At 26.6% G+C, this 26745-nt stretch overlaps 2 protein-coding genes across 6 annotated transcripts in view; one reads left to right on the forward strand and one right to left on the reverse strand.

The window, feature by feature from the left end:
* Positions 1-222: 222 nt before the first annotated feature.
* Positions 223-8412, reverse strand: Atg9 (autophagy-related protein 9). Of its 3 annotated transcripts, none has more exons than XM_074253129.1 (7): positions 8259-8412; positions 4792-5108; positions 4252-4718; positions 3990-4174; positions 2818-3765; positions 2360-2725; positions 223-464 (listed from the first exon to the last, which is right to left on the reverse strand). In XM_074253129.1, the coding sequence occupies exons 2-7, from the start codon at positions 5106-5108 to the stop codon at positions 312-314; spliced, it is 2436 nt and encodes an 811-aa protein (XP_074109230.1). In that variant the 5' UTR covers positions 8259-8412; the 3' UTR covers positions 223-311. The 3 variants fall into 3 exon arrangements, with proteins under 3 accessions (XP_074109230.1, XP_074109229.1, XP_074109231.1); XM_074253128.1 differs by lacking the exon at positions 8259-8412 and adding an exon at positions 7051-7175; XM_074253130.1 differs by lacking the exons at positions 223-464; positions 8259-8412 and adding exons at positions 1314-2254; positions 7051-7186.
* A 140-nt stretch (positions 8413-8552) lies between these two features.
* The window catches only part of LOC141534001 (trissin receptor-like), a 31691-nt gene continuing 13498 nt past the window's right edge, over positions 8553-26745 (forward strand). Inside the window, exons 1-2 of one of the 3 annotated variants that reach the window (XM_074253132.1) lie at positions 13996-14197; positions 14294-14497. The gene's annotated coding sequence lies outside the window, so the exon portion shown is untranslated. Of the gene's footprint in view, positions 8676-13995; positions 14498-26745 lie in introns of those variants that run through there. The other 2 variants (XM_074253133.1, XM_074253131.1) reach the window with 2 other exon arrangements.

The following is a 26745-nucleotide window of genomic DNA, read 5'->3' on the forward strand; positions in this document are numbered from 1 at the left end:
AAGCTCAAAATTTCACATTTATTACGTAAATATAAACTAATGATTAATTACATTTAAATAAATTAGGTTGAAAGTAAATAAAAATAATCTCTATTTTTAATGTTAATAAGAACGACCCAAATTAATGGCAAAAAATATTGATTTCACGAAAATTATAAAAACATAAAATTAGATAAGAATTGAATAAAATTTTCATAGATAATAAAGAATTATTAAGCTTAATTGTGTGTCAATAAAAATATTTTATTAATTTGAGATAATTAGGATTGCACCAATAATAATTTAGTAAGTAATTAAATTATTTTATGATACTATGAGTCTCGTGTTGATCGTATTGAAGAATCTTGATGTTGCAATAATGGCGCTCTTTCTTGTCTTACTTCAGATAATGTAGACAGTTCTTGAACTGGGCTTCGCTGCCACAAACTTCTTGTAGCCATTTCTTGGTAACCTCTTCTTCTTATCTATAAATATAATTAAAATTTCTTTTAATTATATTTAATTTAATCTAATTTATTGTAACAGGGTAAAATTACCCTTAATCGATAAGTCACCGGATATCGATAATTATTCGACATAGTACTGGCGCGTCTCGATCTTCGGGCCTAAAGGGAGAATAGGAGGGGGTGAGTTTGGGTTAAAATATGTGAGCCGTGCAGTGGAAAAGGAGAGAAGTAGTGTGACCGCCAGACTGAGTGCCACGGAAATTAAAAAGGACCGTTCCCGAGAGTAGTGACGAGACGAAGGAAGCCAACTACAACTAGGACTTCATCCTCAATGAGTGAGTTAAATCATCGTTTTGTTCGTCAAGGTATCAATTATTACTCTGTGGGAAAGAAGTGGACCGTGGTTTACCTAATACCCAGTTACTTCTCCTAATTAATTACTATTGGATCGTTTAATCGACGATTAATTTATTAATAATTAACAATTGAACATTTGCTAATTTTGAATTTAGTGATTTTCATGGGGGTTTATACCCGAGGATCACCTCAATCGACCTTGCGGAAAAAAAAATTAACAACTAGAAATTTATCAATCAATTAATTAACATCTGAAAATTCGTTAAATTTATTGTTGTAATTTTTATAACAATTAACTTAGTAAAATTGATTAATTTTTTGTCATTGGAAAAAATCGACAAATTTTTGTTCGTGGAATTTTTGTCGAGCGTCAATACATTTTTGTGTCGCAATAAATTCCAATACCCAAGGTCAAACAAAACTTAGCTAGCGAATGTTCTAGTAAATAAAATTTGAATATTTCGACTTGTGTCGATTATTTTTATAATTGATAAAATAAAACTAGTAGAATATTATTGATAATATTTTATTAAGAATTAATTATTGAAAATAATATATATTGTAAAATTATTTCATAATTATAAATTTAGTAATTTCGGGGATTAAGTCCGTGAATTAATTAAATTAATTTTTATTCCAATTTTATAATTATCGGCGTGGACATCAAGTCCAAGAAATCAGTCATTTGAGTCAAAATTGTCACCGTAAAAATTAAGTCAGAATTAGTTAATAAACTTATGTTAATAATTATGAACGTGATTGTAAAAGTTATATTGTGATTGATTTAATTATCAAAAGTTAATTTAGGGTATTAAGACCTTTTGTTTTAAATAATTATTGTTATATTGTTAAGACTATGACTATAAGTTACTGAGGAATTTTAATCCAACTATTATTTTAATAGAATTGAAATTAACAATTGGAATTTGAGAATTGTCATAGTTAGTTAGAAATTGATTGTTAATTGAAAATTTCTTGTTTTATTAAATTACTAATGATTGAATAATTAATTTAGAATATTCAATTAAAATCAAGTACCGTCAATTTTATTAAATTAAAATTTATAAAATAAAATCGTACTAGTGTGGGTTATGCGTGATAGAGAGTGTTAATAGTGTTAAGTTGGTCCTGATTAGCCGTTAGTTAGGCTAGACGATCTCTGTCACACTGTTGTCTTTGTGCAGAGTAACTAAATAGTTCTGGTTAGCCGTTAGTTAGGCTATAGTTTATAAGTTTTAATTAATTATAGTGTGAGTGTGTGAGTGAGATTTAGTTAATTTTTATAAGCGTTTAAGTTGTTAATTTTTATTGTTAATACATATTGATCAATCTTGTTAATTAATTATCTATTATTCAACAGCACCTTCCTCCACTCTCTCTCTACCCTAAGATTAAGATTTCTCAGCTCTGGACCGGTTCCAGGAACCGTGATTAAAAATCCTGGTGGTGCCCTAATAATTGTATTGGTTGTTAGTTTTGTTTAATTATTTATAAAATTGATCAGGGGCCAACCTGAGCAGGTAAAACTGTTACATTATATATAAATATATATTTACTTGTTTATGATGAAGCTCATGCAGGTACAAAGTGGATAAGGACATATCAGCTGCAGTAAATTCGATCGGAACTGAAAAATCAGGTGTTAACTTTTGACCGGATCCGAATACAGAAGCGCCAAGAGATTGATTAGATATTCCTTGCTGCAAACCATAAAGAAGACCTCGTTCGTTGTGCAGTGGACCTTCAGCTTTAGTCATGCCTCTTTTTACAAGACTTGACATGCAATCAGAGCGATTGCCAGACAAATCGGCATCGGCTGATGTTGTCGCTGCTGATTGATTTGCAAAAATATTGCTCATATTTGGAACGCTTACATGATTAACTACTGTGTTACAAATTATATTGGCCACGATATCATTATACTGAAAAACAAATGATGTAAAATTATAATTAAAATTTTTTGTAAAATTAAATTTATAATTTGTGGAATAAAAATTAAAAAATAAAAACTTACTCCTGGTCCAAGACTGGAAAGACTATTCAGACTAGCCATTAGTGGATTAATATCACCCGGTACAATGTCAACATCTTTTTTAGCTCTTTCCCGTAAGGCTGTGACGAATGTTTCAGCATGACTCGGTGGTTTCCATTCGGGATTAGTTAAAGTAAAGTGTATTAATGATAACTCTATTTTTCCATCCTCAGCTTGAGTATATTGATTAGACATTGGAATATGAAGAGTATGACGCTCTCCATCATAAAGATTATTATAGCCATCGGTACGATCCTCCTCAGGAGTAACAGGAAGAGTTTGCCACATAGGATGTCCATGTTTTCTGACATCCATTTGAGCAAAACTACATACGTCGCCAACTCCAGTAACTTCGATTGTAAAATTCCGATAAAAATCAACAATATCAAGCGATCGTTGGCGCATATAAAAACATAAGATGAACGGCGTAAGAAGTGGTGATAATAATTCTTCTAATAAATGTACTGCTCTGTATTGAAATAACTGAGCAACTTGAGCTCGCGTTGTTTGGGTATAAGCGTGACCTTTCCAACTGTCTGGTCTATAATGCGTGTGCGCTAAAACAGCCGTAAGTAGTGTTTCTGGACACCAAACGAGATTTTCATCTGGAATGAACGCACGAGCCCCAGCGACCATTGCTCCGAGAATTGTCATAGTTATTAGCATGTGTTCGACTGTTAAAACATCTTCGTCATATACTGTGAGAATAACTAAAACTGCGAGAATACTTCCACAAATAAAGGCAACGTTTTTAGCAATCACTGTCATTACAGGTGACGTGAATATACTCATGTATTTTGATGCTGGACGATAAGCACGATTTAAACGTGCATTTAGTTCATGGTCTAGTTCATTGAAGTGTCGTAAATAAAGACGGCCATACAGAGACCACATTCGTGTTCCCAATGTTCCTGGTTCTCTTTTTATTATCTTAAATAATAAATAATATAAGTATTTTCATAAAATATATCACGTTCCAAATGCAAAAAAAAAATTTTATACGCCCTTATGGCTATAATAAAAATTCTATTTTTTTTTTTTTTTTAAGTCCAGAAAAATTTTTAGTTTGAAGAAAAAATTTTTGTTTTTGCATTTTTGCACATTTCATGAAAAAATATGCCGGTTTCAAAAAAAAAAAAAAAAAAATACATTACCTCCGCATAGTTAAAAAATGAGTATAAAATTTGCCATAGTAATATAAGAGGACATAATATAAAATTAGCTATTCCAACCCACAAAATTTGTTTAGATAACATCCTTGCAAGTTCTTGTCTCTTATTTAATTTTTTATAATCTTCTTTGAGATGCCAATTATTCTCAAATGGTGACCACGGTCCCCCTGTATAAATTAAATAATCGTTAATAAAGATATGATAAATTAATTAATTAACGCAGTTATTTAATGTATTAACTTACAAAATAATAGCAACTCCATGTTATACTTTAATCCTCGTGTCATAAAAATAAATTCACCAATAAATGGAGCTTTTAGTCTAACAGGTAGAAGTGATTTATTAATCATAGCTACCATATAATTTTTAAATCTCAATATTCTATGATAAATATCTAATTCAGTCAATTCTCGTTTATGGATACACATTTCTTGATCTTTCTGTACCTCTCTAATACGTTTTTGAACTTCATGCCACGTTAAATTATCGAGATCATTATCATCAATTTTTAATGCTATGTTGAAAAACATTTTAATGTCCCAAAATTGTGTTAAATGATATAAAACTTTAACAGCACGTAATATCCAAAAAATAGCAGCTATTAAAATACATATCCACGTCACCAATCCCATTGACGCTAAAATTTCTTTAGATGATAATATTGCATCACTTATTGATGTCTTGTGCGAAGGATTAACTATTACTTTATCCCTAAAAATATAAAAAAATTTAATAAATAAATTATTATTTTCTTATTATAATAAATTAAAAAGTTAATACATACTTAAAGAGTACTGAATAATCTATACAATGGAACAGGAAAGTTGAAAATCCAACAACGAAAATAAATTGACTAAGCTCTAAAATTTCTTGTAGCATCATACAAGCAAAACCATGTTTTTGGTGATAATGATACATTCTAGTAAAAAATGAATCTAAATCTTCTATGTGATTCCATCGTGATTTTCCACCCTCTGGAACTACATGAATCATAACACCAGATCCATGTGGTGTTTCGTCTGGATCATCACCTTCACCATTTCCATTTTCAGCAGAGTAAGGATCAAGTTGTTGGTAGCTGCCATCAAGTACTGTGGTCATCTGAAAAATATCTTTATTAGTAATGATATGATTGCTGATTATGTATTTAAATTATTGTGTCTTTGATGATTTCATGCTACATAGAATAGTAAAGTTTATAAGCATTCAGGTAATTACGAAAATTATTTTGGCAGAATAATAACATGAAAAATTTAAAAGGTTGATTTTTTTTTTTTGGTAGATTATTTGACATGATAAATGAATTGATGAGAAAATCTTAATCTTCCAAACCTTTCATGAATTCGGTAAAATAAAAATATAGTGAAGCCGAATTTTCAAATTCAAATGCAGACATTCGTTCATACATACACGAACTAATTCTGATTTATTAATATATTTTCTTAGAAAAATTTTTTTATTTAACGAAAACGGCTCAAGTATGTATAATACAATAATATATTTGTTTTTCCTAAATTTCATTCTATTTATTTTAATTTAACCCTTAAAAGAAGTATCCACGAATAAATCAAATAATTTTTCGAATAAAATACATGAGAGACTATGTACTTAAAATAAAGTCAAGTCTAAATATTCCGAAAGAAATCCAGTTTAAAAATTTACTGAATTTTGAAATCAAGCAATGAATTGTTAAAAATAAAAATTTTCGTTTTTATTTTGCTGCTACAAATTAAATTACTTAAACACAAGCGCTATTGCAATGAGAAAAAAGTCATGCATTAAAATAATATTGTAAAAAATATTTTCAGTGAGTTTGTGATTATTATTATATACTTAAAAATAAAAAGTAAAAAGAAAAAAGTATTGACTTTGTATTTAAAAATAAATTCGTAGCTTATTTTTGGTAGAAATAAAAAATGAAAAGTTTATAACGTCATAATTCGTCGCGCTCGAATTAACATTTTAGCTAACGAAAATTGTACAGCAATACTGCTGCTATTTTTTAATGATAAATGTGCATTGGTAGATCTAAAAGAGTAAAACACGAGTTTTATTGTAGACGTAATAAATCTTAAATAGAAAAAAAAAGTATTCAGTGTCAATAAACTATAAAAAAAGTGAGACTAACTTCAATAATTCATTGTCCAGGATATTCTTTTATTTTATCTTTTTGCATAAAAACATAGATATATATTAGAAGCTTACTAAAAAGCTGTTGAAACACTGAGCTACGTAATCTTTTTTCTACATAAAATACAATCCAGATTGATTACGTCCACAGGCTGCTATCTAATTACGACTCATAGTTTATATCTATACTTCAAGTTTCTTTTAAAGTTTTTTAAATCGGTTTTACACATTAGAAAAATCTACTCAATTATAAGTAATATTTATTATTTCTCCTATAAATTTATTGAGTAGATAAAATACTAAAAGTTTACATTATTTGTAAATATCATTTCTTTTTATGATTATCCATTGTATTATTTTTTTAACAATTTCATTTTTCAAAAAAATTTTGATTTTTTATAATTGAAAAAAAAAAAAAAAAAAAAATTTCAAGTAAAAAAATTCCTTAAAAATTTTTTATTTAAATTTAAAATGTCATAGTGAAAAACTTATTCATTAAAACTGTAATTTTAATTGATTTTGTTAAAAATTCCATATTAAAACTATAAATTTCTATTCAAAGTGCCGCGCTAACGTGCAAAGCTAATTTTTAAGTGCTTTCTCAAAGACAATCTTCGTTAACAATATAGTTTCTAATAAGTTTAACAAAATAAATTACTTTAGGTTTATATCTATAAAATATCTATCAGAAGTTTAAAATAATTCATAATTAAAAATATTGCTTAAATTAAATCCAGCTAAAGTTTGAGTACTACCAACTTTATCAAAAGCCAGTAGCTAATTCAAAACCAATACTTGTTATCTTTAAAAATAAATCGATAATATGATTTAACAAAACAAAACAAGTTACTAATAATATAATATAAATATGATAAGAGTAACTAAACGATTGTTTTCTGTAAAGGAGCCTTACCGTTCTTACTCTGTGATTTGGCTCCACGCAGGTTATAATAGTGTCACGTTTCATTCTTTCATTTCATCATTCAATTAAAATACCTACCAGTCAACACTTGCACTCCAAACAAATAAAATACAGGTCATTTGTGAGGTCGAGATGACAACGCGAACGATGTTGAATGAGCTGAGAAATGATTAAATATCCTAATGTAAAGTAGAATAATTTTACTGATAATTGATAATGATAACAATTCAAATAAAATAAATTCAAAGCAATTATCAAATTTAACGAAAATAAAATTAAAAAAAAAATAAATAAACATTTGATATTACACGTGACACTTGCCTGTATATAAAAGTAATATTCTATTCTTGCATTCTACCTTGACTTAAATGTGTATACATACATTACACATGTATGTATATACATACATGCATTAGGATGTATTTATATTAATTTTATTGTGAATCAGGATTAGAATTAAATTATTTTTTTTTATTTTCATAATTAAAAAATCAGCAGACAGCTAATTTAAAAACATTTTTAATTCAATAAATGTAAAAACGAAAATCTAAAAAACTGCACAAAAAATTTATAATAATAAAGTTAGCCGACGTTTTGAATTTTTGTTTAATAATTAAATTAAAACAAAAAAATATTTTTAAAATAATTTTTCAATATTCTATTATTATTAATTATTAATCTCTGAAGAAAAAAATTTCAGATAGTAGCTAGTATAATCCGAATTACAATGAGTATAATCTAGATTATAATGAGTATAATCCAGATATTATTCAGTATAATCTGGAATTTTTTTAGCTACTATCTGAAATTTTTTTTTCGCTACAGATATCACTAAGTATAATCTGGGATGATATCCAGTGTCATCTTGTTCTTTGTGTGTAGCTATAGTATAATAATTTTTGTAAAAAATAAATTATTTATAAATGTATAAAAAATTTTCGGATGACTGCAAAAATACTCATAAATTTTAGAGTAATTAAGCAATTTTTTTCACGAATTAAAAATATATTACAAGTTTTGTTAATGTTAGTTTCATATTTTTCAAATAACAAATGGAGTACTTTATTAATGTTATGATTATTATTGTCATTATGATTTTATAACAAAGAAAATAGAAGGAAAGATAAAGATTGTATGAAATGATGACTTCAATGTTTGGCAATACAGCTGATCTTGATAAACAAAGCAAATAGACTTACCTTCGTCGTTGATTTTCTTACTTTCCTACAAACTACACGTACTTATTTAAATTTACAAATTTTTCGCGTGCTATTATTCACATAATGACAATCATTCGATGAGAGTTTAACCACTATAAATTTAAACATTTGTATATTTTCGGTATTACGTCTCTTTTCTGTGACACACCATTTTCTATTTTTTTCTTTGTGATTGTGATGCTAACCTAATGTGAACCAAATGTTATGTGCTAAACAATTAATTTTTACCTAGACTGAGGCAGCATCTAGATTTGCTGCCATCTTGGATTGTATAATAGAAAACAATCGACTAATAAAATTGTATGTTGGCGCCATCTGAAGTGTATTTGAGAAACTATCAGAAAAGTCATGGCGCGAAATTCAAAAGATGTTACCTCGGCTCTCTAGATAAGGCAGGTATAATTTATTCGCGTAAGTTTTATGTTTTATAATTAATTAAATTTTTTTATTCCTGAACTTTTTTCTACAACTCCAAAATTTTACGTCACATTGTTTTTGAAGTTAGAAATTTTTTTGTATTTAAAAACTGCATTGATGACCCTGACATTAAATTTTACACTTCTCAAGTGTTTTATTTTTCTTTAACAAATAAATCATAGCAAAAACAACTATTAAAAAAATGGACTTGTAAAAATTTTAATAAATTAACTTTTTTTTGTGTTTATTTATACTAATTTACACTAAATTTTTGACGCAAAATTTTTTTACTGTGCCTGTAAGGTTAATAATTATTCAGATTTATTATTTATAAGTACTTTTTTACGAGAATATTTTTTTTTTTTTCATGACAAATTTGGGATATATATTGATTTTTAAAGATATAATTTGTCTAATAAGTTATTTGAGTTTCAATTATATAACGTGAAATATTACACTTCATTTTACTCATATGCAGCGCATGAATTTTCTTTATAACTCATAATTGTATGTATATCAAATATAAATAAAATTTGTTTTTATAATTTATTAGACTGATTTTAATGTGTAAATGTTTAATCTACGTGATTAATAATAATAATAATTTAAAATATAAAAATGGTAAAAAAATTTCAATGTCAGAAATCCAATATTCATTGGATGGAGAATTTACTTTGCTATGAAGCTTAAAATTTAAAGGATGTGTAATTTATTATTTATTGTATTTTATAATTCGCGTATCATCACAATAATTAAACTCTAATTAATTGTTTAAGGTTTCGAAATCAATTTTTTTACTTAAAATAGAAATAAGAAAATTGATAAGTATTACGGCATATATTTCATTGTGAAAATATATATCGTATGACCTAGCCTTGACGAGAGTTTTTAGTAGAATAACTTTTATTAAAGTTTAAGATTGCCGGTCAATTAAAATTTATGTATTCAATATAAATAAACATAATGACCAGGAAAAGTGAGTAACATATACATAATTACTAATATTTATTTAATTAGTATAGATGTTCATAAAAAGTCAGTGAATTTTATTAGTGTTCATCAGTGAGCTAATGGAAGTAATTTTATTTAAAAATAAATATGATAAATTATTGAGAGTAAGGAAGTTAGTAGTGTAGATAGCGACCTTTTTAATAGCATTAAAATGTTATTTCTTTGAATTTATATAGTATTCAGAGATATTACATTAAAATGCAAATTGATAAGTGTTAAAAAACATTTACAAATTTAAATTTTACGATTCCGTGTATTGTAATTTTTTAAATTAAATAAATACAAATTAAAAAAAAAAATGTTTTTAATCAAGTGATTATTTTGAAACCATTTTACGAAAAACAAACTTTAGTTTAAACACCATCCGTTATTTAGAATCTGTCAAAGATAGTAAATTATGAAGTTTTAAAGAATCTATCGCTAATTTTCATCATTAATATAGTGTGATAATAATTATGAAATAGGGATAAAGGTTCGACAGTAAGACACAAGCAAGCAGAGATAAATCTGGGAATTTAATAGGGAGGATGAAGTAAAATAGGGAATGGGAATGGGGATGCTGCGGAAATTGACAACAAAATAAAAGATGGATTAGAAATTTATGAAAATAAGTGGGCGAAAAATGAACAAGAGCAAATCGAGAACTCTAAATATAACAGCTAAGCCTCTACAAAGAAATGATATTAAATGAAGATAATGAGGTATATTGGCAAATAAAAAATGGATCGGGAAGAGACAAAGAAGTCTGGGCGAGGGCTAGATGTGGGAGCATTGCAAGAGCTGGTAAGAAAGGCTACAAAGACTGAAAATGTAGAGCGTCCCAAGTGGAAGATGAAACTCCAGAACACCTGTGTGGGTGTGAAAAAATAATAGTGAACATGAATGAAAACGTGCGGAGCAACTTACTTAAGTGACGGGAAAAGTGTGTGGGAGGCGATATAAAAGAAAAAATGATGAAAACACTAAGCAGAGGTCTGTGCAAAAATTTTGAAAAATATTAAGAGGTATAGAAGGGTCATTAAATGTCAGTGATAAAGTTCTAGAGAGTTTTGAGCGCAGGAACGCTCCTGCGCTCCCACATATTATTAATATGTATAGTTTAAATGTTGAAAAAATTAGTAAGAATGAAAAATTTTCTGTTTAAAAATAATAAAAGGTGGGAGAATGTAAAGATGCTACTAAACTGGTTGAAGTAAAATAAAATAGAATAATGCTCTTTAACTCAAGTGTCTTCAAAATAATAAATCTAGTTTCACAAATACGTCGGCTGAATAAATATGCAGTATTTTGAGAAAAATAGTCGTTTACATATTTCTTCCTGATTACAGGAGTGTAATCAGCGTAAAAAAATTCTAAAAATAAGTCTCCGGCAACTTATCCCCATATACCCTAAAAAAATCATTCTTTTTGAATTGTATTAAATTTAAATAATTTTAAATAATTAATTGATCTAACCAGGTTTCTCTTTTTTTAGGTTCCAAGTCCCATTCATTTTTTCATCTTTACATTACGCTGACGTCGTTGCTAACTATAAGAAAGTGGTTAACTTTGAGCTCGACAATGTCATTATTCAATTTAAAAAAAAAAAAAAAAAACTCTTAATTTTTTACATCATATAATACCGTAATATTTTTTGTTGTACTATATAGGGAGATTTATTTAGTGTTAAGGAAAATATTTTAGAGAGTATATATTTACTTTATACGCCGCTGAGTAAAAGTGCTAAAATTTACACATGAAATTTTTTATAAATTTCACGTTCCATCAGAGGGGAATCGTATAGTAGCCGTAATGATATAAAATATGTGGATATAATATTATCACTAATGAAATCGTGTTTTTCACTTTTTATATCTATGAGTAGTTCGAATATTGTACATAACTACAGTTTGCCCTTTTGTATGCAGTGATAATGATCTAGCTATATCGGCCCGACAATTTTATTTTATAATTTACGTTTATTTATTTGCCTCATTTTTTCGGGTTTTAAACGTGGTTATTTATGACATAACATAAGATTTTTTTATTTCCATCGAAAAATTGGCAAATTTCAGGAAAGTAAAGTTATTGATTTGAGTCATTTTCATCTTAATCTTTGTGTTTCAACAGATGTCGACGTTTAATATTCTTGAAAATCATTTTTGACCATTTCTAGAAATTCATTGAGGCGTAAGCATACCTATTGTAGTCCTTATGTCAATAAAAAAATCTATTTGTTTGTTGAATAATTGTTTTTTTAATTTGTCTTGAACAATCTCAAAGAAACATTAGTTAGTTGCGAAATCTAATTAAATAAATCCTTTTAAACCGCAATAAATTTGGTAAGTCGTACGATCCGTTTATCCCTTGCCGTTTAAAGTATATATACTTTGTTGGTATAGCAACGATAAAATGTAAGATTTTTAAAAATAGTTGTACTTATTATTATTAAAATTATTGAGCTAATTTTAAAATCCCTTGTAATGAAGAAAATGTATTAAAATTTTCGAGAAAATTTTTAGGTTGATAACATTTATAATGCTTGTAAATTATAATAAAATTATATTGCAACTTGAATAACTTGTTAAAATAAAAGTTACGAACAAAGTCAACTTTAATAGACACAGTGAACTCAAGTTAGCATAAAAAGTTATATAAACTTTTTGTCTTTTCTTACTCTTAAATCATAAATTATAGGTCTTTCCAACTTCTGACTTGACTACATGATCAATTTTTCTTTAATAGATGTTTCAACTAATAATATTGATGAAATTTTTCTTACTACGCCGGTCGGAAGTACGTGGTTTCGGCTGCAAATTCACGGCAGAAAGTCCGAGATAAGTTCATAAAATAATATTATTTGTCAAATTGAAAATATGAAAATTAATTTTAGTCTTAATTGGTTGCCAAAAAATTAAATTTAAGTAAATAAAAGTGACATTTTTAAAGGAATATTGAATTATTAGATAATCACATACTGTTTTAATTGACTTTCATGAAGATAAAATTATCGTAAAAATATAATAACTTTTTTTCAATAAAGGCTCTAATAAAATTAATAGCCTAATTGATTAATTTTTACGTATTAATATTTCAGCTCTCGTTATTATGAATCACTTAATTACAGGATTTGAATAAATTAATTAGAAAATATTTTTTATTGTATGTGTAAAAATTATATTTATGTATTTCTGATATACCTTATAAACGATATAAGCTCTTCTTTATTTTATTTCTACATGATATGTCATTGCAGTTACTTTATCGCCTACTTAACCATAAGTACGTAATCGTACAGCTGAAAGTTCGATCGTGCTGATAAAATCAGTCGACTTTAGCTGCCAATTTTTCTCAGACAAAGCTCTTTTGTCAACGATAAATAATTTAAGAGCTCTTTTTATCTCTAACTTAATCGAAAATATTTTATGAAAATTTGAGATAAATTATTGAAATTTTTTTAATTGGCATATTTATGGGAATGTGTAATATGTCAGTCGTATTTATTCAATTGCAAATTAATAGCCCTTAGTTAAATTAGAAATAATAACACCTCGATTATAACGGTCTAATGGGACGAATGATTCAATTAGTTTTATTGAGGTGCAGGAGTTGAGTGCTTTCTTTTTCAATCTTAGACTTGTCTAGGACGAAATGTGTTTATAATCACGTCATTACTGTAAGAGAAGACGTTCTGCTTGAGGAAACTTGTAATAAAATTGTCTGAAATTTAAATGATTTTTTACAATTGGTACAGTTTGAATTATATTATTATAATTAAGAACGTGAAATTTATTGCATTTTTTTTTCTTTGAATTCATATTTTTTCATAAAAACTGCAAGCCGTTACCCATCCGTTTGGCTGGGCTCAAATTAAAACTTAGAGATTTTATTCTATTTATTATTATTAAAATTGTTTTCATAATTTAATACCTTTTCACGTCACTTTGTTTCGTGTAATGTATTTTTCAAATATATTATGATATTTTAGACTTCAAAAAAATTATTTCATCAATTCATAAAAATAAAAATACGCATAAATATCTTCGAAAAGTGTACAAAAACATCGAAATAAGAGCAAGACAGCAAATGATAAAACTTTTTATTCCTTTTAAACTATAAACACTATAACTGTATGTACCTACTCTTAAAACTTATGATCTTTGAGCCCTTCGGGGTCGATGAGATAATATTTTTTTGTACAATCACAAGAGAGTAGTATAGATTAGAAACGCATGCGCGTCGCTAAACTTTTTACGTCAAAATAGAATGAGTTCGGTTGCAGAGATCGCAGTACCGCGTGAAACGACTACTAAACAGTAGGATTCGCTCTTCATGATGATCTTAATTCAGTACATCGCCCAAAAATTTTCAATCAACGAAAAAGTGGAAGACAAATTTTAATAAAATTTTTGAAAATTTTTTTAATTAATGCAATTATAAAATTTTTTTTTCGCCTCAATATCAAAATTGGAAAATTTTGTTCGATCTAGTGGAGTGAAAATGGTTTTACGGTATACGAATTGTTACTTAATAAGATAACTTAAAAATTATAATTTTTTATTTTTTATTAAAATTTGTTGAGTAAATTATGTCGATTTAAATTTAAGTGGATTACTATTTCAAGTGTTAAAGAAAAAATTGAACTTGTGCCAAAAGTTTTATTATTGATTGTCTTAAGTATTAAAGATACACACTTTAACCGTTTAAATTTAATTACAAAAACACTAAGATGCAAAATAGGAAAAGAATAAATAAAAAATTATAAAAACAACACTCACTTCATTAACGAGATTATTTATAAATAACTTTAAGTAAGTTTGTATTAAATTTTCTAATTATACTACGACTATTAAGTTCTTAAAATTTATTGTAGATAGAATTTGGCAGCTGTCGTGGATAGTACTCAAAAACACCAACTTAGTATTTTACATAATAAAGTCAAAACATTATCCAACATTCTTGTAAAAAAATTATCGATTGAAATTAATTTACATATTTGGTTATTTATTTAAGAGGATTACAAAATACATGCATAGATATGCACATTTAGAGATGATAATTTCATTTGTACACAGGCTGGGTTAATACAATTTTTTATAATAAAATATTTCTTGGTATCAGTAACCTGTCATCCCAAAAAAAGATATTATCACTTAATATTATCGTCAAGCGAATGAGATTTCAATTAAAACAATTAGATCAAATAAAACAAACAAAACAAAAATGATATTTACTCGAGAGAGAAAATAAAGAATGCTCCTTTCTTCCAACATTTAAATTACTTAGCAACTGACTTTTTTTTTCATGCAAACTCACTAGAAAAAAGCTCTACTTTAATAAATGTCCAAGAATTAAAAATCTATTTTAATTTCTTTTAAACTCTTCAACTGTGTTTTCACAGAACTTTACGCTTGATAAAAATTATTAGATTTACATAATTGTGACATAATTTTAACCGTCGAGGTACAATCTGAATTGATAAGGAATGAAAATTAATTATCCGTTAACAATGTGTTGATAGTAAGAATAAAAAAATTGTTTATTTATAATTAAAATAAATAAATAAATATGATATTTATACCAAAGCGTAGAATACATATAAAAATTATTAAAATATTTTTTTAATTAAAAAAATTTTCAAATCAGAAGTAACAGTTGGAACTTTAATGAGATTTAATCCATTTTATAAAAAAGTTTTGAAGTTTAGCAGTATTTTTTCGTCTAGGGAAATTCAATAGCATATTGTGTAGCAAGGGATGAAAGAAGAAATTTTAGACAAGGGTGAGACAATGCCTGAAGTCTAAAAATATCTTGTTTCATCACTCATCGTTTATATTATTTTTTAAATCAAGTATTGATTTTATTGTCAGTTTTTTTTTAAAGAACATAAAAAGTACATTTTAATAAACATTACATTTTTTTTATTTTTTAGAAAAAAATTAAAATACTTGCGAAAATATAACGTTAATTATTTGAAACCGGTAGTTTTTTTATTTATCATTTATTAAAAGCATCAAAATTTTTAATTTTGATTTTTAATTTCTTTAGTCAGCCAAACCGAGAATTCTCAGATCAATAGCGTATATTCCAACTGTCAACTTAGTTTTCCCAAGGCTTAACAGGTGCTATTCTTCCAAAACAGCATGGAAATTAGAAATGAAGCGACGGGCAGGGTAGAAACTTGAAACTAGGACATTCCATCCCGTATGTAAAATCTTCTTCATTCAAAAACAACCAAAGTTTTAAATCTCTGTCATTGTTTACGAAAGTTTAAAAATATGCAGTGATTTATTAAAGATATCGCACGACAAAAATGACGAAGCGAAAAATTCTAGAGATGACTTTTAGAGACAACCTGGTTCCAGTTTTTCTTAAGTAAAATCTCGTTTGCATTTGCAAAGATATGATTTTTCTTACTGTAACTAAAATAATTTTATTTCGTTATGTTGGCCAAGATTTGTTTCTTCTCTCTAGCAAATCACTTCTTATTCCTGTCTTTTGTGGTAAGTTATGACAACTAATTTTTTCTGAGAGTAAAATTTCCGAAAAAATTTTTCCATCAAAAAATTGACACTTCCAATTTTTTTTTTCTAAAATCCGTATATAAAATGTTCAGATCGAGAAATTTTAAAATTTCAATTTCCCTGAAATCTCTTTTAACATTTAGACGCGCGTATAAAATACTCCACTTTTTATCTGTTAATCGCAGAGTGCTGTTGCTTTTCATTCCCATTGGAAATGAAACTTAAATAATTTTTATAAAGTGATGATGAAAACGAATGTTTTGATAGTTAATAGTATCAACGTTCCTTATTTAATTTGTAACTTTATACGGACTGGACAGGAATAGATAAAAAAAAGTAATAATCGTCTCAAATACATTAACATATTAGACTCGTTTATGTTCGTCTACATAAACACTTCGTGAATGACGAAAGCACTTGTATATATATATATATGACATTTAGATGTATAACTTTTAATAATAGTTATACTCGAGTCTACAATTTTATTTGCAGTTATACACAAGAACAAACTTTCGTACTCACAAAAAAATTTATTTAAATTCACGTATACATATATAGCAAAATACAATTAAATTGATTGAGTGAATGAATGACTGAGTTATATAGTATGAATGCATCATATTATTTTTCAGTTATTTGCATAAAACGTATTTATAAATATTTCAAATTACATTTTTTTGTCGAGATAAATTTAATCAGTCTCTATGCACGCAACTTCACTATTGTTGTGTTATTACTCTGGAAGTTGATAAGATATTACAAGTAATCATGAACGAATTATATTTATAATAAATACAGTTCCCCAGTTATTTGTAACAGAAAATTTTAAATATTTTTTTTTTTTTATTAAGATATTATGATTGTCATTTTTATTAGATTTTTAATTGGCAGAGAATTCTATTATTAAACATGAAGTATATTAAACGGATTTTTATCGGAAAAATTTTAAAAGCTTCATCGTTTATAATAAAAAATATTTTCCGGATAATTATATTCGATTATCACATAGAATTTATCGCTGATATATAAAAGTGCAGTTTAAAAAAAAAAACGAGAGTGGATTTTTATTCCGGCTTCCATCACTCAGAATTCCAAAGCTTGAGAAAAATTATCCCACACATAAAGTAAACAGATTTTCTTTTGTAGAATGATTCAAGAGTAAATGCGAATTTTATTTCCACCTTTATCTACTCTAATCACAGTTTTTCAATGCTGAAATCAATTCATATTTAATAGAGATAATTTTTTTATGCAGAAATGAATTAATCGTTTAATGTCTTAATTAAATAAAACGTATATTTTTTAGCTCACATTTTAGTGATTTTTAAAATTAAAATTAATTGTAATAAAAATTTATTAATCCTTTGATTAGCTTGACCAAATTCGGCTGACCTTTTAACTTAACAGAATAATATCACAAATAAGTACATCAATGATTTACAGTCCTAAAAAAGCACCGAAAGCTATTAGTTAACTGCAATTAAACACGATAATGAAGTTTATCTTATTATTGTAATAAAGTTAGTTCCTATTAATTTTCTATTATAGTAAGATCCTATAGATTTATCGTAAGACTCTTAAGCCAGACTTAGGTACAAGCTTTGTAACTTTATACCTTCATTAAGCTTAAAGTGCTGATTTATTATTCAGATAAAATTAACGAGTATTCAAACAAATTGTGATTACAGAAATAAAGTAAAAAATAAATAAAAAAAAATTTTTTTTTTTTTTTCTTTTTCAATAAAAACATTACCAATAATATCTTCTTTATCATTTATTTCTCCCGACACGGTTTCATCTTGTATTTATAATTCTTTATTTAAATAATTTTTCTCGAACTTTTATAAATTTACATTGAAATTAAAATATTTATTTATGTGAAAGTTCCAATATTCTAAAGTGGAGTTATAAAAAAGGTATTAATTAAAAAAATACCCGGCTCTTGATACTTATTATTTGTTTTGTTGATTAAAGTCACTTAATTTTAAATTGTAAATTTTTTTCGTTTAAGGAATGAATTATTTTGTATGGATCAAAAGCTTTAAAAGATTTTACCTATTTATGTCATTATTTTATCTTAATATACTTTTGGGTTTGCATTACTTAGATTCTTCTTCTAACAAGGAGAGTATGAAGTTTGTTATCTTGGGGCTTCTTTTTCAGCCTTTACGTCTTTTAATCTTAAACTCCTTGTTGTCGTTGTGCTTAACTTATAATACTTTAGATTGTTGCGGAACTACGGTGGAAAACCAAAAAACTTCGGTAGATGCTGTTGACATTCTTCTGATACTCTTTGCTCACAGGTGGATTTAAGCTTACTTTTCCCAAGCCAAAGTTATACTCAATCTTCAGCCCTAACATTACGGAAACATTTATTTTTGATTTAAAAATTTTAAAGTACGTCTTTTGGATTAATGATAGCGATATTTAATATATTATAATTATTATGTACTTGTAATAAATTAAAAAATAATGAAAGCTTTCGTAGGAATTTTGTAATTCCTAATTAAAATATTATTTTTCAAAAAAGAATAATATATAACACTAAATTATAAAATATTTTAGATATTTAGACATGAAGAAGGCACGTCTGTAATGCTTTCGGTCTTGGGTCGAATGTCTAGCTTTCCCATTATCGTCAATGACCGTTAGCGACGATTCATAAACATTCGATCTCGTCTTTGTTCTCAACTTGTCATCAAACCCATTTTTATGGTTCTTGAGAAACGTAGTTCGAATATCAGGACCTCGAGCATCACCCCGCAAAGATATATTTTCTTGATCGGCTTTAGTCATCTTCTTTCGAGTATTAAATCATCATTCTATTTAATCACCCGTGAAAAATTTTTCTAATGTGACTCGATATATCATTATTCAGCCTGATACGGCCATATATAATTTTTTTGACCAAAGGTAGTGTTGAAAATCTCCGAAGAAGGATACTTGATCGCTAAATCGTCTCTTTACAAGAGAGATAAGTTTTTAGTGAAATAAAATCGTCGGGAGACAAAGTTACGGAACGAAAAAATTGTGGAGACTTTGTGGTATTTTTATTATCTTAAGAAACTTATCTTTGTTTCATACTACATTTTATGTAATTTATAAATATTTATAGACAGTATAAAAAATTGAAAAATTGTTGTAAAATATTTTATTAATTTTAATATTCACGGCTTGATATGGCCATATCAGAAATTTTTTCACAGATTTAAAATGTGTATGAAAATAACTAAAAAATATCGAAAACCAGATGTGCTTAAAATTGGACTTTCGGAATTTCTTAAATAAACGATTTCGATATTTCACCTAAATCGAAAAAAATTCAAGATACGGAAAATATTTATTATAAATCACGTAAGTCATACAGCAAAAAAAAAAAAGATTTATACTTGTAAACCTGTAACTCGATCAAAATTTTTATGATGAGTAGATATGTATTTTCATCCTTTGTATATAAATCTGTTTTGTGGTTGACATATAGTAATAACACATATTTATCAACAATAACATAATATATTTGACAATTTTTTTGTTTTTTCTTTGGAAGCTAACAAATAGTATGATTATTTATTCAGTTGTTAGGTTCTTAACTGATATACGAAATTTGACAGAAGTATCGTATACCATTTATTTTATTTTGTCGGCAGTTTTTATTTGCTCCAATTATCATTATGATTATTTAATATGGAAGATATTATATAACATAGTTTATTGGGTTTATAAATTAAAAAATTTCTCAGGTCTGCCGCGCCGCATGGTTCTTTTCCATTTAGGGATTTGACATTGATAAAAATATGATAATAGTAATAAATAATATTTTACATTTGTTAGGATCAACTGACATTGGTAGGAAAGCACGTAAATTGTCAAAGTTTATTTTTGCCGCAACAATTTTCTTTTACATTTAGGTGTATATACATATACACATGCACTAAACAACTTAATATTTTAAAACTGTGCGATCTGAGCCTCTAATAATCTTTTGAGAAAAAAATTGTATACTTTTAATACAAATTTGTCCACTTAAAAGTTACAAAGTGAGTCTAATAAATCAAGTAAATTACTCAGGACATTTCACTTTATGGCGTTTAGTTAAAAAAAGGAAAAAAATGTATTTTTTTATTTTAAAAATTATACGCGATCGACAATGAGTAAATTATTGGATGAAACTGAAATTTTATTTATTTATTGAGATTATTCATGAAAAAGCTTTGCTCCTATGGTCATCTATTTCAAAGTTATACGTAGATATTTTAAAAATAAATATTATATACATAGAATATTAAAAATAAAATCCGACGCATTCAGTTATTCAATAGCATTCAAAAAGTTAATAAAGGAAAATGTAAAGAACACCCTTCGCGAAAATTCAATAAAAATTTCTGACAGTGTGATGCTTGATGATAACGCATTCAAGAACTTTTCTCCAATAACAATATTGTTATTTTCTATACATGAATGTGAAGTAAGGATTTTGGTATGCTTGAATTTGGGGGAATTTAAGAAGGGAAGTTCAAATGTAAACTTAAAAGTATTTTTAATTTATATACTATTTATTTGTATTTCGTGAATAATCTTATAAGCTATGAGGCTGTTTATTATTTCAGATTTCGAATATTGAGAATTTACATAAAAAATGAGTATTGTGACATTTACGAAGTATCATTAAGATTGATCGTTTAGTCGAGGAGATTGTCAGATTTTCTTCAGAAAAAAAAAAAAAAAAAAAAAAACGTCTGTAAAGATAAAAATGTAATCATTTAAATTTAATAGTATCTCATTAAAGAAAATATATTTGACTCCACGTTGTACGGTACTTGATTCTGTAAATACAATGCCTTTGTACAGAAAATGCCATAAATCGATAACCAATATAAATACAATAGTCTACGAGCTTGACGATGAAAAAGTTTTATATTGTGAACCAATTGATATACATTTATAAAATATAAACAATATTTTAAGTTACAAAAATTTTAAATGAAAAGTGGAATAACAGAAACTTCAATAGAAAGAAATAAAATCATTCTAAAATTAATTATTTCCTAAGAAAAAAAAATGATGCTTCGTTTTCTTTTACAGTATCTAGAAATAATAACGAATCGAGGCGTCAAAACTTATTACGAACTATCATTTTCTTTCACAATAAATGAAAAAAAAAAAATTATTCGATGTCCAATCTTAAATTTATTTTCTACTCACCGAGAATAAAGATACAGCAAATTATTTCATAGCAAAATAATAAAAGAAATCAAGTTCAAACAGACTAACAAAGAAATAATCCTTATCTGAAAAAAGCTGAATGTAAAAAATGTGCTTAAAGGAAAAAAATTTGATGCTTTCCGTTGATTGTGAACGCTCAGCACGTTCATCTAACAATATCTAGCATGCGGACGAGTAGAGTCGAATGACGGTAGTATAGGTAAAAAAAAAAAAAAATGGATCAGTACGCAATTCTAAACTAGAGAGATATTAAGGTGACACTCGGCTATATATGAGTCAAATAAACTAGCTTTGTCTTTGCCTGTGTACAAATATTGTACGCATATGTACAGTGAGACGATCATAGGCACAATAATAACTGAAAAAAAATTAGGAAAAATTTTTATTTTGAAAATTTTATTTTTAAAATTTCTCAAAATCCAGCGTACGGAAATAATTCAAATTTTTACGATTAAACCTTTATTATTTATTATTTCTTCAACAAAAGAAAAAATAAAAAAAAAAAAAAAAAAGGAGGTGCTGGGAAACAACACCACCCGTTTATTCTAGCAAGAAATGAGATATCTACAAATGTTAATAATACAACAAGATACTTCGCATGTTTTATCACATTTTTTTCCGAGGGCTTTTTCATACCCGAGGCTTAATTTCATCTCAATTAGAAGTAAAAATAACGCGCATCATACTTTTGTTCTTAATTTTAAAATTCTGTGTTTATTTATTACAAAACTTAATGGGACTACTGTATTCGAAGGTAATACTGTTTTAATTTTGTGGCTATAAATTACTATAAATTACTTTTTAATTTATGACTTGATTCAAAAAGCGTTACAAAGCGGTATTCGTGAAAAAAGTAATTGAATCTTTTAGATTCAAGTAATAGAATCTACTCACCAACTCGAGCTTTGCCATTGACAGAGTTAATCCACTTTAAAATCTAATTACAGGTTTAAATCCATGTATTTATTTATTAAGTTACAAATATAAAAAAAAAAAAAAATGAGTATTAACTTTTTTTTTTTAATTAAAATTTTCAAAATTTACATCACATTAATTTGTTTGTCCCAAAGAATATGTTTTTAAATATACGCCGACTGATACAAAAAACAGAAGGCTACTCGAGAATTGACACTAACGACTGAAAAGCCCTTGAAAGCCTGACATTTATCGAAATCTTAAGTTACAAAGGTAATTTTCCTTTATTTAAAAATTTTCACTTAAGCATGGCAAGAATTTAAACATTACTTTTTCGGTATAGAATCCAAAACTGATATTTCTTTAGCAATAAAGAATTAATGAAAATATTTATTGGTGGAGGATCTTCTATTGAGACTATTTTTATTGTAACCGGAATTTCGTAATGGTAAATTAATTTTCTGAATTTCATGAATAAAACAAAAATATTTCTTACATTGAGAGAGAACAAAGTAAACATTTGCAGTAAATTTAGAAAGTGATAAAGTATAATATGTTCCTTGATGTATTCAAATGGACTCATGGGGAAAAATACGTGGAAAAAAATAGCCAATATATAACAGGAAAGGGCCATTAAGAAACCGGAATGGGATTAGACTTACCAAGTATTACCAACGAGTTGCAAAACCATTGAAACAAATGAGGCTGAATTTCATCAAATAGATTGAAAATATTCATTTTAAAAAAATTGAAGTTTAGTTCTTGAGATAATAAACAGTAATAGGGATATGGGAATAATTTCAAAAATAATTTTCTGATCATAAAGCTCAAATTTTCCTTAACATAAAAATTTTTATCTAACCTTTTAATTTATTTTTTATAATACAAAGTTTGGCTGTTTAATTTCACTCCGAAAATTATTTAGATTTTAACTCATGCAAGGTAATAATTAATCCATCGCCAAAGCATGTTGATGAATCCAATACGGTGGGAGTAAAGTGTTGGTTTTTAATGAAATTTTACAAGAAATGTCCATGTCTGACTTTTCCGTTACATAACCACTTGTTAAAATTTTCAATGACAGTTACACAATAAAAAACCAATCGCTAATAAATTTTTTTTCCAATAAGAACTCGAGTAAATAGACGGTAATAACTTTTAAATTATTTTTACGTATGATGTAACGTAGAATTTAGTAAATTTAATTTTACTATGTCAAGAGACCATTTTCAAGGAACAATCTAAGACTGATGGTATCGAAATGATGCGTGACATAGGTAAATTTCACATGAAATGTTTTTGTAGAGTGAGAAGATTTCTTATCTTATGTCAACTTTCAGATTGTCATTTCGCATTAATTTGGGGGCTAAAAAAGTTAAATCACCCATAAATTCTTATATTAATCATATTAAATAAAAAATAAAAACTACGGTGCTAGATTTTGGAACATTTAATTGATATCTAAAGCGTAAATTTCGAAAAAAAATTTTTTATAGTTCACTGAATTTTTGAACTTTATATAAGAAAAAATTAGTGTCTTCTAGGGACCTCTGATATCCCGCCCTTACGCTTTAAAGAGACAAATATACTACCCCTCTTTCTTGTTTGCATACTATAACAAAGAATAAATTTATCTTTCTCATTTACTTTTCGTTTTTACTCTAGTGTGATTAATTTAGAGGAGTTGAGAAGGTAAAAAATAGTTTTTTGACTTATAAATCTTTCCTCGGCTTTTTCACTTGTTATAATTCATAATAAATTACCTCCAAAGTGACTTCCAAACAATATAATGCACATGTTTTACAAATGATGTATTTATCAATCAATATCATAATACTAGAATATGTCAAAACATTGTCGGTATTGAATAATTAATCTAATAATTATTATTATGTTATTCCATATAGAAAATTCGGTACTTCCATGATATATCGACTTTATTCACGTTATATGATAATTGATAATTGGTAATAAATTAGCATCAAAATGTGTCAGTTTTATTGATTAAAAATACTATTATTATTTATCGATTTTACACTAACTAATATTTTTGACAGAAATTAAAAAAAAAATAATTCTACAATCTTTTTAAAAGCAACATTGTTTTGTTTCTTTGCGAATTAATTCATATTTATCATAACATCAGATATACTATAAATGCTGATTATGACTCTGGTACTAATTTATTCCAAGTGAGGAAATCTCTTTTAATGAAACAGATGTTTTATTCGATAAATTAGTTTAAATATAACAATGCCATTAAATCGAAATTATTATTTATTATTGTATAAATGATGTCCGGAGATTAATATGACACAATATTCCATTTATCTGAAAATTAACGTACCGCAAATAAACCACTTTACTTGTACATTCATCAATTTATGATTTATTAATATTAATTCTCAAACATTTTACATCTCATTAATTATTTTTATATAAGTTAGCATATTTTGAAATACTGAAAATTCACTCGGTAAAAGTATATCGATAAAGTAATACATGCTCGGTCGAAGTTTATGTGACATATACATATTTTAGTTTAGATTCTAGTAAACGATGGTGAAATATTGTGAAATAACTCATGACATTTTTGCATCATCTTCAACAACCGTCTAAGCTTGTACTGCAGTGTGACACATAATTTATAAAGTGAAACGGCGTAAATAATATGTCAAGGAAAATTTACAACTAAGATAAAGTATGAAAATTATTTCTACTTACTTAAAAAATCAGATTAATCTTTAAAATATGAATTGACTGTCAAGAATTACAAATTGTGAATAAAAAAAAATTTAACTTAATGATTTTTCGATACCATTTATTTAGAGTTAACAAATCTGAGTAAATTTAAGTTCCGAATTTTCTGAAATTATTAATTACTAAATTTCACAAGAAAAACCATCGTGTAATAAAGTTGTACTCATTACAAAATCTTCCTTATTGTTTTCATTATAAAAACTGTTTGAGTATTGTGTAAGTATAGTACAGAAGTACTGGACGCATACTTTGGAGTAAAACTATCTGCGGATGATATTTGTTCTTGTCTAAATTTAGGTCATTGGATAGAAGTGATCAGAATCTTCTATCAGTTCTCTATCAGCTGAGAAATATGATAAAATTGGCTGGAAATTAAATTTTACGATGTTGTCACTCTTACGACTCAAAATAGTAAATGTAATTAGCATAGCATCAATATATTTGAACTCGACCGGTTGGAAGGAAGAACTCAATGTCAGCAGAACCTTCTAATCAGATAACACTTCAATTCTCTGTTGTTTTGCATGAAGATTATCTTGAAACTTTTTACATGTTTTATCGGTTGAAGTTGAAGTCGGCTAATCTGCTTAGATGAACTCAAGAGGTAGCTAAAGTGGTGACTAATAAATATTTACATTCATATTATCAACTTTCTGTCTGCACAGAAATATTTATTTTGTCGTAACTTTTAAAATTATGAGGCGTGAAAAAAATTTATAGATATTTTGTGTTTGTAAAACATATATAGTAGAGTTTAAAATTTTATACCATATGACATTTTTAGCTTCCTAAAATATGAATCATTAGGGAAATATCGTAGATGTTTTTTTAATTTGGCGTTAAATTTTAGTGTTCTGAATTTTTCTCCACTCTATTATAATAACAGCCAAAAATAATCACTCAATTTAATAATGCATGCAATTATATTATTGCGACAGTTCCATGCAATAATATATAACATGGTAATATTGTTATATATTTGAACGATATAATGTTGTAAACAGTATTCGCCAAAAAGCAATGAGCATCCGGTTTATTTTAGTCAAAAATGTTTCCGGGTTAAGTAATTTAATTAATTAATGTAGCTTAATTAAAATATTTTTCTGACAAAATTTTAATCCGTTGTCCAGATTATTATTATTCCATTATACATGGAACAGAAAAAAAAATAAACGATATTTTTGTGCTGAATAATAATTGACACTAATTTTTATTGTGAAGGAAATTAAAAAAAAAAAAAAACTGTTTTTTTTTTTTTTTTTTTTTTTTTTTTTATTAAATTTTGTACTCAAATAAAATTTTAATAGTAATTAGTACTCAGTTTATGTCATTAAAATATTTATAATTTGATTTTAAATAAAATAAAATTTTTGTTCACAAATAAAAAAAAAAAAATACATTATTTTAAAATAAATTGTTTCATGAGTTTAACGATGTCAATGTAATAAATATGTATGATTTCAAATTACATTTATCATATTCGTTAACCAAATACGCACTCAAGCGCACTTATTTGACGACCACAAATACGAAATAAAATAGTTACACTATTTTAATATTTATTATTCTGTTCGAAATAGCCCACATCTGTCAAAATTATTCAAAGCTTTTAGGTAGTCTGCTAACATTACATG

The sequence above is a fragment of the Cotesia typhae genome, unplaced genomic scaffold (assembly GCF_013202065.1).
Source record: "Cotesia typhae breed Kobodo isofemale line unplaced genomic scaffold, CoteBio_Ctyphae scaffold_13, whole genome shotgun sequence".
In the NCBI taxonomy this organism is placed as follows: domain Eukaryota; kingdom Metazoa; phylum Arthropoda; class Insecta; order Hymenoptera; family Braconidae; genus Cotesia; species Cotesia typhae.

Coding starts and splice junctions, on each gene's coding strand:
- Atg9 (XM_074253128.1), bottom strand. CDS start 7,104: ATGAAACGTGACACTATTATAACCTGCGTGGAGCCAAATCACAGAGTA. Junction 3,766..3,989: donor CATTTTTTAACTATGCGGAG/GTAATGTATTTT, acceptor TTATTATTTAAG/ATAATAAAAAGAGAACCAGG. Junction 2,726..2,817: donor TTTCCAGTCTTGGACCAGGA/GTAAGTTTTTAT, acceptor TTTGTTTTTCAG/TATAATGATATCGTGGCCAA.